General features: G+C 49.3%; 6 protein-coding genes across 6 annotated transcripts; 2 read left to right on the top strand and 4 right to left on the bottom strand.

Annotated features, from left to right (window-relative positions):
* Positions 1–757: 757 nt before the first annotated feature.
* On the bottom strand, positions 758–2853 carry TrAtP1_005282 (uncharacterized protein; the record flags this gene model as incomplete). Its single annotated transcript, XM_014089442.2, has 6 exons — positions 758–935; positions 995–1220; positions 1271–1554; positions 1615–1870; positions 1939–2705; positions 2762–2853. The coding sequence occupies 6 exons, from the start codon at positions 2851–2853 to the stop codon at positions 758–760; spliced, it is 1803 nt and encodes a 600-aa protein (XP_013944917.1).
* A 1263-nt stretch (positions 2854–4116) lies between these two features.
* Positions 4117–4823, top strand: TrAtP1_005281 (uncharacterized protein; the record flags this gene model as incomplete). The annotated part of the gene is made up of 3 exons (XM_014089443.2): positions 4117–4165; positions 4225–4409; positions 4467–4823. 3 exons carry the CDS (start codon positions 4117–4119, stop codon positions 4821–4823), a joined length of 591 nt encoding a protein of 196 aa, XP_013944918.2.
* Positions 4824–5075: 252 nt separating this feature from the next.
* TrAtP1_005280 (uncharacterized protein) lies at positions 5076–5453 on the top strand (the record flags this gene model as incomplete). The annotated part of the gene is made up of 1 exon (XM_066112647.1): positions 5076–5453. One exon carries the CDS (start codon positions 5076–5078, stop codon positions 5451–5453), a length of 378 nt encoding a protein of 125 aa, XP_065968732.1.
* A 119-nt stretch (positions 5454–5572) lies between these two features.
* TrAtP1_005279 (uncharacterized protein) lies at positions 5573–6522 on the bottom strand (the record flags this gene model as incomplete). Its single annotated transcript, XM_066112646.1, has 2 exons — positions 5573–6268; positions 6346–6522. 2 exons carry the CDS (start codon positions 6520–6522, stop codon positions 5573–5575), a joined length of 873 nt encoding a protein of 290 aa, XP_065968731.1.
* Positions 6523–7128: 606 nt separating this feature from the next.
* On the bottom strand, positions 7129–9812 carry TrAtP1_005278 (uncharacterized protein). The gene is made up of 4 exons (XM_066112645.1): positions 9579–9812; positions 9419–9507; positions 8413–9334; positions 7129–8358 (listed from the first exon to the last, which is right to left on the bottom strand). The coding sequence occupies exons 1-4, from the start codon at positions 9717–9719 to the stop codon at positions 7213–7215; spliced, it is 2298 nt and encodes a 765-aa protein (XP_065968730.1). The 5' UTR covers positions 9720–9812; the 3' UTR covers positions 7129–7212.
* A 934-nt stretch (positions 9813–10746) lies between these two features.
* Positions 10747–12200, bottom strand: TrAtP1_005277 (uncharacterized protein). The gene is made up of 3 exons (XM_014088974.2): positions 11724–12200; positions 11224–11656; positions 10747–11153 (listed from the first exon to the last, which is right to left on the bottom strand). Exons 1-3 carry the CDS (start codon positions 12010–12012, stop codon positions 10868–10870), a joined length of 1008 nt encoding a protein of 335 aa, XP_013944449.1. The 5' UTR covers positions 12013–12200; the 3' UTR covers positions 10747–10867.
* Positions 12201–12472: the final 272 nt, after the last annotated feature.

Genomic DNA, 12472 nt, shown 5'->3' with positions numbered 1-12472 from the left:
GATGCTATTGCCTAGTACTTGTCGCCTCTCAAAATGAGCTGCGAGTGCAGATATCATGAGTGGCCTAGAGCCACACAGTATAAATAACGACCAGCTCACGGGCTTGAGGCGACTCCGCACCATAAACAGGCAGCCTATAGGCCTTGAAGCCGGGCGCTTGACCCAGCTAAGCTTAGACTTAATACAGTGTGACAAAGAAATGGACCGAAACTTACTGGAAAACGCATAATTTGTCATGTGCGCTCAGATTAAAATTCATCAAACGCCGACTTATATCCTCGCGGTATATTGAAGACACCTACTCTAATCGCCATAATGTCATTCGCGAAAATAAATCCGAAATTCAGTCATCATGTCCGACCCTATTTATCTCAAGTATAATAACCTCCACCTCTCCAATATCGGTGCTTCCGCGAGTGCGTCAACATAAGAGTTAGCCAAAGCTGCTCCAAAGGATCTGACAATGGTGGGCGCTCAGGTTCAAGGCTGACTGTAGTAAGCCGGTAATTAGGAGCCATAGCTAGTCCTTTTGAGTTGGTAGACTAGCAAAGAATGTCTAGGTCTCATGGCTGCTAAAGGCTTGCAAATTACAAGAGACGCGAGATGAGGTTCTTCAATAACTATTTGACATTCGGAGTGATCTTGCAATTAATACTTCAGTTAACATGAAAATTCAACAACTAGCTAAGTAATGATTCATACTGTGAATTCGAACCAAGAAAAGGAAACAATATTTTTTGGTCTTCAATCCCTCTTCCTATGCGCTTGATGTGTCGTCTACACCATCCAGCTTATAAAGAGGCTCCAGTTTCGCTTTGCGCTGGAAAAAGATGTACTTCTTAATGAACCACGGCAGCCAAGTACCAACTTGATACGAAATATGGCGCCGCGTTGGCACGCCAAATATAAAGTCGAGCTCTTCCAGTGTCCGTTTCCTATATCCAGGTTAGCAGTCTTCATCTTGTGCAATTGGAGTAGTCGGTGGGTAACATACATTGTCTCAGGAACGATGAAAAATATGACTACAAATGCAAGCATGTTTAATCCCGCGTAGAATCCAAATGCGCCAGTAGGCCCAAGTCCCTTCAAGAGCGAAGGGAAAGTAAGGCTCAGAGCGCTGCCAACAGCATTATTGATGCAAATGGTCAGACCGGCGCCAAGCTCGCGATGAGACAGAGGGAATGCCTCAGCAAAGTAAATTGATGGCAATGGACCCATACCTTTACACAGATTAGCGATTGTCCAATTCAATGCAAAAGATTGTACTTACCGGGTCCATAGAAAGCAGTGAAGAGGTAGATGAAGAAGGCAATGCAGGGAATTCGAGCGCTGTTGTCATTTGACATCAAGAAACAAAGTCCAGCGGCAAGGAGACACCAAGCCATATTTGGGAATGTTGTCAAGAGCAAATTTCGACGGCCAAACGTATCCATGGTATATACTGCCGGGAAAGCAAAGACAAAAAGAACGAGACCAAAGCCCATTGAAGCGAGCAAGCTGCTGAGAGTCGAATAGCCTGCCTCGACGAAGATTGTTGAGCTGTAGAAGGCCATACTGTGTAATGAGTAGTCAGCATACATTTTTTGTTTCTATTAGTGAGATGATACCACTTACATGTTGATCCCAGAAAACTGTTGGCTGATGACGATCCATCCGCTGGCAACAACTGCGCGGCGCAATCGAGGCACAGAGAATAACTCCCAGGCTCGGTGCCAAAAGCTGACGCCAGCAAACGCATCTTTCTCTTCCATCACTTGACAGTGGGCATAGTACAAGTCCCTTGCCGATTGCATCTCAGTATTCCTCAATCGGCAAAATGATTGGAAAGACTCGACATATCGTCCCTTTTTCATCAGCCACCGAGGTGATTCTATATGTAATTGTCAGTTTGTTTCAATTTCAACAAAGTGTTTCGCGATGGATTAATAATGGCCATACCGGGACAAAACCACACGAATATGACAACTGGAATTGCCGGTGCAAAAGCAGATGCAAGTTGGAACCTCCAAGCCAGCTTTCCAATCCGATAAAAGATCAGATTGCAGCAGTATCCCACAAACATGCCAAAGGATACCCAAAGCTGAAAACTAGTTACTAGCCCACCACGAATAGACGCTGGTGCGACCTCTGCGGAGAAGACTGGGATTGTCGAGATCTTGATACCCATTCCGAGGCCCATGAACAAGCGGCAAATCATTAAACCCCACCAGTTCTGCGTGAATGCTTGCGCCAAGACTGGAAAGATACAAAACAGGCCCGTGACGAAGACTGTTCCCCGTCGACCAAGAAGGTTGTTTACTGGGTCAGCGGCCCATGCGCTGAGGAGGCCAAAGAGAGTTGGACCCGAGTTGATAACTCCAACGAGCCACCCGTTATCTTCAATGCCGAATTCTTTGGGGAATGACAGGTTTGCGCCATTGGCGCCGGTGTTATCCCAGCCTTGGATTGCTGATCCAAGGGAGCAAAGAGCGATGGTGTAGTAAAGAGCCTTGGGCAAATGCCACCGGTTTGTGACTTCGCGCCTCAGCCAATACTTGTCATCGTCTGTCAGCTCTGGAATATCTTCATAGTCCCTTGGATTCTGGGCTGCCAGAGCACCTCGGAAGAAGGTATCTTCCTTGTCCTCAAAGCCATACTCTCTGCAAAAGGCTCTGACTTGAGATTGTAGGTTATCTTTTGAAATACCCATCAAAGGGTTCCAAATCCTAGCAATATTATTAACTGAGAGACCTAGTAAGTGTAAAAAAGCATGTAAACTTACTTGGCGTTGACATTGCGAGAAAGGCTGGGGCCAGAGGGTTCAACGTAAGAAATGAACTCATCCTTGGGCTTCAAGTCTGGTGAATGAGCCATGATGGGCAGATATTCATCGATCTAGTGATCAGTCTTCGAATGCAGTACTGGATCGCCGTCTTAACGGAAACGAAGGGGGTTCAGATGCATTCCAGACCAACATTTATATATTTTACGATGCTCATCGCAACTATCGTATTGTCGGTAGAGCCATTACCCCCCATGGGGTTCATTAGGTTCATTAGAGTTCCACAAAACCCCAGGTTTTGGTCCGGCTCGTTCAAAACAGCACCATGGCGTTAGTTCGACGCGCCAATTCCCAGCCACATGGAAGTTCGGGTCGAAGTACCGTACGATTACGACACTTGACAGTTTGCAAGATCAATTGACAGTTTGCTTATTCGATTTGAATCTCTATATCGATAATATTATTTTCATCGTGCTACCTGTCATTTGACAACAGGTTTCTGTAAATGTCAATTCTCAATACTCGACATATCACGAACATGTTATATGTCTTCTAGGTGGTCAACTCCGTATGCTAACCATCTCTCTTCGTACAATAAAATGCAAAACGGAGCCACCCTTTAAACCCAGACTATGTTATTCCCATCTAATCCCCTGCATGTGTTCCACACCAACTCATTCGCCACTTGGTATTCTGATCCTTTGGCAACTTTCTCTCCCCGTTCCTTTTCAGCTTCTGCCCTGCGTGTCCTCCGATCTAAATTGAAAGTGTGGAGAACTCCTTCTCTTGCCCTGCGTGTGTTTCTTGGCAAAAACTGCGACCTCACAATATTTAGCCATTTAGGCGTCTCTCTGTTAGTTAGCGGAAGATGGGTTCCGCACCGAAATCCCAAAGTTAGACTTTTCCCCGCAAACAGCGCAATCTGGTTATGCATAGATGCCCTGCGTGTGCCGACTTCTGACCTGTGCAGGTCCGCAGAACAAGGTGAGGAGATTGGCTCTTTAGCAACAAAATAGCGGCACGGCATGTGGGAGGGTTTGGAATATCCACCAAGAACGAGTATTAATGTCGTATTTTGACACTAGCATGTGACGACCCCTTGGATTATTTGGTTCCTGTATAGTTTTCCAGTAGCATTAGGCCCAGTTGGACCCGAAATGAGGTCAGCGTCGATAGGATAATACCATTTGCAAGAGTATATGAGAGGTGGATAGACCCGTAATAAACCAGTATATAAACCCATCTCAGCATCACCTTCTGCTCAAGCACCACAGCGCAAACCTTGTCCAAACCAACACTTGACCATCTGAAACTCACTCATTAACGACCGAATCTTTTTTTTCATTGCATATACAATGGGAAGCAAGGAATCTCAAACATGGCTCGACAAGCTCGAGGAGCAGCGTAAGCCGATCTTACACACGACTCTCAAAAAGATGGGTGTGAACTGACCCGAATTTCAGTCAATGTCGATGTCGACTGGATGGATCCTGAATACATCAAGGCCATGCCAATCAAGCCGCATGACCAGACCAGTAACCAGCTCTGGGTTGATATCCAGCTTGGCCACCAATCCAACGCCCAGCTGTTGGTCGAAACTGCGAAAGAGCTACAAGATCAGGGCTGGCTGGCCATATACACAAGAATGGTACGTTTCACTTCTTCTGATAAGATATGACGCTCTTCATTTAACGATATATACAAGGCCGTCTTAATGTGCAAGAAGAATATCGACTTGATTCAAGGCCGTGTCCTGCTTCAAACCCTGCCGTCCAAGGCATATGATATGCAGGCGACTCTCGATCATGCTCGGCTATACGATAAAGAGTTTGCTAGAGCTGGCATTAGCCGAGATCGATACTGCATCAAGATTCCATCCACTGGCCCGGCCTTGAATGCAGCCAAAATTCTGAGCTCCGAGGGAATTCCAACGCTCGGAACAGCATTATTTGGTCTCCCGCAAGCCATCGCCTGTAGCCAGGCAGGTATGCTGTACATCAGCCCGTACTTTAATGGTTTGTCAAAAGCTTTCACATTCTGGGGTATACGCGACAAAAGCTAAGAAAACATATAGAAACTAGAGCACACGATGATTTATCGCTCTGGCCCGACGTTGAAGATCCCGCGACCCAACATCCCATGAGCGCTCGAGTCTTCCAGATCCTCGAAACGTATCGACGACTATACAAAGAGACTGGCAAGGAGCAGCCACTTCTGAAGAATGCCAGGTGAGATGCATGAAATCTGAAAACCCTCAACGCCAAATCCATTGACTAAACAATTATTGTCAAGTTTTATCTCTGCCAAAGAAGCCATGGCAGCGGGAGAGTTGGGCTGCCACTCAGCCACCATCTCTCATACCGTCCTGGACCAACTCGCCAAGCTCAAGTATGATGGCACCAAGCAGCCCGGTGAAGGCGCGCCCAAGCCTGTTCATGTATACAAGAACGCTCCTCCGGCTTCCGAAAGGCTTCGCAAGTTGGCAAAGATCGATCCCCTTGCTGCCGCAGAGTGGGATGGCAAGCTGGCTAGCACCGATATCGATTACCTCGCCAACGGCGGCGCAGAACTGGCCAAGGCAATTGAGGCTGATCCCATTACCAAAGAAAGACTGGCGATCGCTTTAGAGCTCTTTACTGGTGGCGAGAACAGTAGCAAGGACAAGATTGACACGGCGCTTCGAGCCCTATGAGTGTGCCGCATAGATAGGGCATTGTTTGGTAGCTCCAGAACGGATGGATGCCCTGCGTATTGGCGTTGGCAGCGGCGGATGAGAGTAGTTTGAGATTTTCCAATCAGTAACACTAGTCATCAGCCATTATAGATGTATGAATCGTCATGATATGATGATGGATCAGACATGTGCATCATTGCTGTGTTGAAATGTAGGGCTTCTCCATCCAGATTATTGGTGGCCATACCATACGCCATCGGTAGATGAGTGTAGGATGGTGATTTATTGAGTGCATCAGCGTGAAACTCGCCATCTAGAGGAATCGAGTTGGGAATAGAGAAATTCATTTCAGCGGGCATCCATGGAATTCCCGTGCCTGCAGATGTTGATGCCGGTGGCAATTCTGTCTCGGCTGCCGGAACCAAAACTGCCTCGGGTGGGAGCTCATGTTCTGTAGGCGTGAATGAAGACTGCTCTTCTAGATATATGGGGCCGCCGCCTGTCGGTCCCTGCTCTTCGCCCATTCCAATAGATGAAATGCTGCTTCTTAGCATCGCAGTGTCTAACTCGCCCATTATTGGCATTGGAACAGTCTCGGGCTCATCAGCTATAACTCGGGCCTGGTGCCCTTCGAGGCCAGCGTTCAACCGCCATGTGTTGAGCTCAGAGAGGAGTTCATCACGCTCGGCTGCAAGACGATGGAGCTTCTGGTCGGATGCAACTATTCTCTGCTGCTCGGCTTTGTGGAGTGCAACGCTTTGGTCGATGACGACGTGTTTGGAGAGTCGGTTCGGGTCGGTTGATCGCAGTGACGGTATGAGGCTTGCAAGCGTCTGTATTTCATGCCTATTAGCTTCACACACGCAGAGCCGGGTCCATGTAGACACCTCGTCTTATTAGTCGCACTTACTGTCAATCGCTCTTTGAACGCCTCCCGCCGCGATCTCTCAAACACCCGATGGGCTGCTCGGTCGTCTGCTGTCCAGTTCCTAATCCGCTTCTTCTTGTTCCTGTCCGGCGGCGACTGCGTGTTCGCCGAAATGCCCTGCTCTGCCATGGGAGGCGAAGTGTTCTCGGTGGATGACATGCCCGTGGCAGCAATGCGGCAGGGCGCTGTCACGACGGCGACAAAGGACGGTGAATCTCGGCCGCAGCGTCCGCAGCTAGACAGAGCCGGAACGCGTCTTCAATAGTCTCGAGGGCCTGCCGTCGCAGATCGAGGCATCGTGAGATGGCAAAGAGGGGAAGCATGGAGTTGTGACGGCGGTGGCGAGGCTGGGCTCTTAGCGCTCATGTGCTCAGGTGCTCACGCTCCAGCGCTTCAGCGCCTCTAGCGGCCGAGTTTTAAGCTCCGAGTGGGAATCTGGGGTGCATGAACCGCTAAGCCTACCCCGGCGCGAGGGGACCTGCTGAAGACTCAGCTGACCACATGCATTTCGACGGGCGGCAACGTGGACAGAATGGCTGCGGCAGATGGAAACGTGTCAAGAATCTGGGTCAAATCAGAGGGCATTTGGGTATTTCAGTCTCCATGGAGATTCAAGAGTGCTGAGCAATAGTAGCACGGATCAGGAGACTGGCGTCTGGTCTCGTCCCTTCTAAAGCTGCGACTTATACACTATCCACCTTGGCTGAAGCTTTGAGCGTCTAGACTCCAGAGCCGGATCTCATGCGGAGCCACAAGAACGAGCAGTATTATGAATAAAAATGCGACATTAATTTTATACAGTTATTCATCTCGTAGCGCTTCTACAAAGTGTCGTCGTCCCATTATAAATCATTGCATCACGCCCATATTATTCCCTTGATACCATCCAGACACATCCGTTACTAAATCCAACCCACCCAAACCTCCAAAACTATCATCCATCATGCCCATGCCCCCAAAGTCTTCCGCATTCATAAAGTACGACAGCCAGTCCGTCGACATGAACGAATCCAGCGTCGTGGTCGGATAAGCAGGGAACTCGGCCACCATGTCTGGAAGATCCGCCAAAGAGAGCGGCTGCGAGCCCAGCGCTGGTTCGCCTGGAGGCAGCAGCCCTTCTCCTGGACCAAGAATTGCATCCGCAGGCGCCGAAGTGACAAATCCCTCTACCGTAGAGAGAAGTGCATCCCCATATGGGCTATTGCCGGATTGAGACGAGGCGCTGGTGCCGTCAGTCATGCTCGTTGATGGCGCAACGCTGCCAGGTTGAGAATCCGAAGAGGAGAGCAGCGGAACCCCCTTTGGAAACTCTTGCCGCGGGGAAAACCGTCTCATGGTTGCGGAGAAGATTCGATCCAAGACATCGCGGCTCCGCTTTGCCTCGGGCCAGTACTCTCCAGTTGCACTCAGAACATCCGACGCCGCCTTTAGAGACTGAGTCAGGCAGTCAAAGTTGACCTGTTCGGCAATGCTATCCGGTGTCCAGACGCAGTAGAAGATTGTCATGATACAGAGGAATAATGAGTGGACAGTAAGCCATCCATAGCGCAGCTGGTTCTCGTTATGGAGCTTCGCGTAGAGCTTGCTGCACGCGATGGCGCTGCTGAAACATTCGCCCATGGCCGCTTTCGTGGGCTGTTGGAACACGGGATTGGGGCGCAGGATAAGCATCATCAGTTCGTGGTATCGGATCTCACAGAGATCATTCAGGTAAGCCATGCGATCGCCTTCGGGATGCTTGGGGATGTCTTGTCGCCATTGCCGTATGCGGTTTATCGCGTCCGTACGCCATGCTGACATGTCGGTAATGGCTGGAGTCACATAAGGCGGATAGCTTCGGTCAGTGCAAAAGATGACCACCTTGATTTCAGAGCTGAGTCGGGCGTATTTGAAAAGATGGATTGCGCTTGACATTGTCGTAACGCTTCCAGGAGGCCTCGAAGAAGGCCGTACTCCTTCCTCAGTCAACTCATCATCGTTTACGTCCAAGGGTATCTATTCATGTGTCAGTGGAAACACTCCGGTTTCTGAGAACGGTGTGAGACTTACTCTTAATTCACACTGCTCATCGAAAAAGCCCAGCGGCCGCCCCATTGTAGTGCAGAGCTGTCGGTTCATGGCATATGTGCACCAAAAGATTCGCGTGCGCAGTTCGATTTGAAGGGGATTAAAGTGGCGGGGATTTCGAACATCGCGATGCAAGCCGAGTTCCAAACATGAGGCCAGCGAATGGTAGTGAAGCTGCCAGAGATTCAATCCTGAAGAAGGGTCATGGAGGGTATACATCTCCATCAATAAGAGGCATTGGCAAGTAGCGAGGGACGGTGTTCTAAAAACGGTATCCAGACGCTGCAATGCAGAAGCATAATAGCCTTCGCCCAGCATGTGCCGCCGCGATCGCCGACCATAAATCGTGGCTCCGATTGCCAGAACCATAAAGACGTGGAACTCTTCCAGGGGATCCAATAGTGCTCCATTGTAAATCCTGTCAATAATGCCAAGGAGAGTGGGCTCGTGCAAGAAAGGCCACTGAAGATGAACGGAGTCGATGTATATCTGAGTGAGGAATAGGGTCTGTCTCTTGTCATTTGGAAAGTCCTTTGCTTGCAAGTCAACTAAATCTCCTGGTAAGAGCTCGTCACTGTCGTCGCTTCCGGTGCCGCGAAGGTTTACAGTCTCAATGTCTGCGACGTGCGCCAAGCCCGCAAGCACGAATTTGGTGAAGAAGAGGCCGCTGGAGGGACCCAAGTATCGAAGGTCTGAGCCGCCGGAAATAGAGACGAGACTCATTTGCTCCGTAATCTCATGAGGCGAAGACTCTTCTGGAGAATCTTTAGAATTCAGGCGTGCTGCTGATGCCGCCTTGGCTGGCGATGGCCTTCCTGGCCCTGAGCCGAGGTCAACATCTGGACATCTATCACGAACAATGGATTCCAGCCATGAAACTCGCTGTTCAAGGTCCGTTAGATAGCTGTACAGGGTTGAATAGAGTTAGCCAAGTGAACCAGAAAGCGTCACGGCAAATGCCGCCCGTAGTTGAAGCTGAAGGTCTCACTTTCGAGGTATCTCACGCGAGGTACCACCATCCACACACCGGACGCCGGCCTTCTGACAGCCTGTACATGCCGGTAGAACTCCATCACACTAGACATTTCACATGGTCAGTCAACTTCGTGGTAGCCTCTTTGAAGGCAACAAGTCGCAGAGATACGTGCCCTAATCTTCCGCTTTTGACATCTCACACACGCTGCGCTTATCCGGGCCCGAGTCCTCGCTCTTCTGTGAGTGGGCTGAGTCGCGGGTTGTTGCGAATCGCGGTCTGGAGTCGAGTCGCTGGGGCTGGTTCTTTGCTCCATTACGGGGTATTTCTTGAAAATATGAATGAAACTCTCATAAAAAGATTGCTTTCGTTGCTCTGTGGACGCTGTCCTACATGTAGTGAGTGAGCGCCGAGGCCTTTGTCTCATGCGGCTTCAGATGCGGAGCTTACGGCGCATCCATTATCAAGCAAGATTGATTGTCACGTGAGGTAGAGATTACTTATTCGCTTGTCGGCTATAAGAAGCGCGGCATTTGTCAGCCCAGCTACTACGAATAAGGTTTGCCTAGGTAGCGAGGCGCTGCGATCTCTTCTGGTTTCTTCTACCCGTACAAGTACTAGCTACATGGCGTCAACCAGAGTTGAAAAAGTAGTTAAAGCCCATATCCAGTTTCTTTTGACAGCTTTGGAACTTTTCCGGGAGCCTGGGGAGTTGCCAAGACATCGGGCAACTCTGTCTTTGAGCTTTCGGAAACAGTTGTTGAGCCCATAACTCTTCGTACTGCCACTAGCCCGCGTCTTCCGCTAATAATATACGTGTACTCGAGACACTATGACGATAACAGTTTAGGTAGCTCTACTAGCGAGTATATGTAGGCGTGAAAATGATGATGTAAGCCTGTGGCCAGCGTTTTGCCATGACCTAGGTAGTGCCCGGCAGTTGAATATTCAGCAGCTCATAAGGGAAGTGTGCTGGGTTAGTGGTTGAGACATAAATCGTCAGAATGTCACAATGATATCACTGTGCGTGGGCTTTGGCCACAATGGGCAGATATGATAGGTAACTCATCACAATTGGCGGCTAAAGAGAAATGAAAAGATAAGAAAGAGAAAATGCGAGAGAAGGAAAAGAGAAGGGAAGGGCAGAGAAGGAAGGGAAGGCGGAAAAAGCTTTCATAACTCATAAAACACCAAAGAGCTCTTGAGGGGAAGGATGGGATACTGTCTCACAACTTGTGATGTTAGCGCAATGCTAGACGGGGGATGATGAGATCAAGAAAATCAAGACAGAGTTAAAGAGTCTATTATACGCCGAAATACCTAACATCTATGTCTAAAGTATTCTATATCTAAGCCCAAACTGTTATTTTTTTCTTCCAGACGTCTACCGCTTGACCCAAAATTCATTACATCATTACCCGAGTGAGGTCTTTTATGCTGTGCTCCAACAGAGTTGCCAACCGCTTAGTTCTGCGCGACAAGGACAGCGCGGTATCGGACGTTACCCTTAACCAGTCTGGCCATGGCATCGGTCATGCCGGTCTCGTTGAGCGGGAACTTCTCGATTTGGGGAGTAATCTTGTGGAGAGCACAGAACTTCAGCATCTTGCGCATCTCAGTGGTGGAGACAACGACTGAGCCCTGGATTCGGATACCCTTCAGAACAAGCTGGAACAGGACGACCTTGGAGGGGTTGAAGTCGACTGCGAGAGGGTAGAGAGCGCTGTTAGCGGCCATCAAAGGAAGGACGCTAAAAATTGGTTAGTTAGTCTTATTGATACAATCGCTTGGCAGACAGGGGTTTTCAGTTGAAAACATACGCATCGAAGTCAATCTGGGCGTTTCCACAGAGGAGAAGGTGGTTGATGGGCTCCATCTTGTCTTCAAACTTCTCTCCCCGGCGGAGAACGTGAAACTCCTGAGCGCCGAATTCCATAGCCTCCTGGCGCTTAGACTCGCTGCTGGAAAGGACAACAACGTGGCAGCCCATGGCAGCGGCCATCTTGATAGCAATGTGGCCGAGACCACCGATGCCCATGATACCAACTCGGTCAGTGGACTTGATTCCATACTGGTCGAGGACGGTCCAGACGGTAGCACCTCCGCACATCAACGGAGCGGCATCAGCAGGGTCGATTTCATCGGGGATCTTGAAGACACAGCGGGCATCCAGAACAGCTCCGGAAGCGAAGCTGCCGATGTCGAAACCAGCGTTGCCATATGAGACAGCCTGAGAGCAGTACTGGTCCCAGCCTAGAGATTATCATCAGTTAGCATGTTGTGCATTACAGTGATTAATCGTCTATAAGCTATAACTTACCAGTCAAGCACTCCATGCAGTTACCACAAACTTCGCGAATGTACCCAAATCCGGCAATATCACCGACCTTGAGGTCCTTAACGGCCGAGCCGACCTGCTTGACAATTCCGACACCCTCGTGTCCGAGAGTGATATCGGCGTGTCTGTAGTGGAGATCGGTGCCGCAAAGGCCGGAGTGGGTCATCTCGAGGAAAACATCATTGGGGCGAAGCTCTGTGGTAATGGTCTTGAGAACTGGGGTCTCGCCCTCAGCACCGCGGTAGACGTCGTAGGTAACCTGGCCGCTCATTCTGATTATGTTGATGTGTGGTTGTGAAGTTGTGAGTATACAAGGTTGGTAATTATGATTATGTGTGTTGTAAAGATGAAAGGGTTTGGAGTTGATGTTTTAATGTATTTGGTTTATAGGAGTTGGTGTTGTTTGTTGATGTTCTTCTAGATGAAGAGAGCTGTATCGAGGGGCCGGCCCGCGGCTCTTTAATACTCTTATCATGGCAACTCTTCCATCATCAAATTGATATCATTTTTCGGCGTTTCTAATCTAAGCACCGATGAAACTCAGATCTCAAGGAGAATTACAAACACACTCGCGCATAACCGAGGAAACCCACCCTGTCAGAGCGTCTATTATGAAGCTACCGGAAGATCCCATCGACGGAAGATGCTCCTTGCGTACGGCATCTCCCGTACAGTTACGCATTAGGCTTAGTGATTGCGGCAGCCGTAGCGCGATTGCTTCGAAAAAGCTT

Source organism: Trichoderma atroviride, chromosome 3, assembly GCF_020647795.1.
Source record: "Trichoderma atroviride chromosome 3, complete sequence".
Taxonomy (NCBI): Eukaryota; Fungi; Ascomycota; class Sordariomycetes; order Hypocreales; family Hypocreaceae; genus Trichoderma; species Trichoderma atroviride.
Note: the sequence above shows the minus strand (reverse complement) of the source record. Positions and strands in the feature narration are given on the sequence as shown.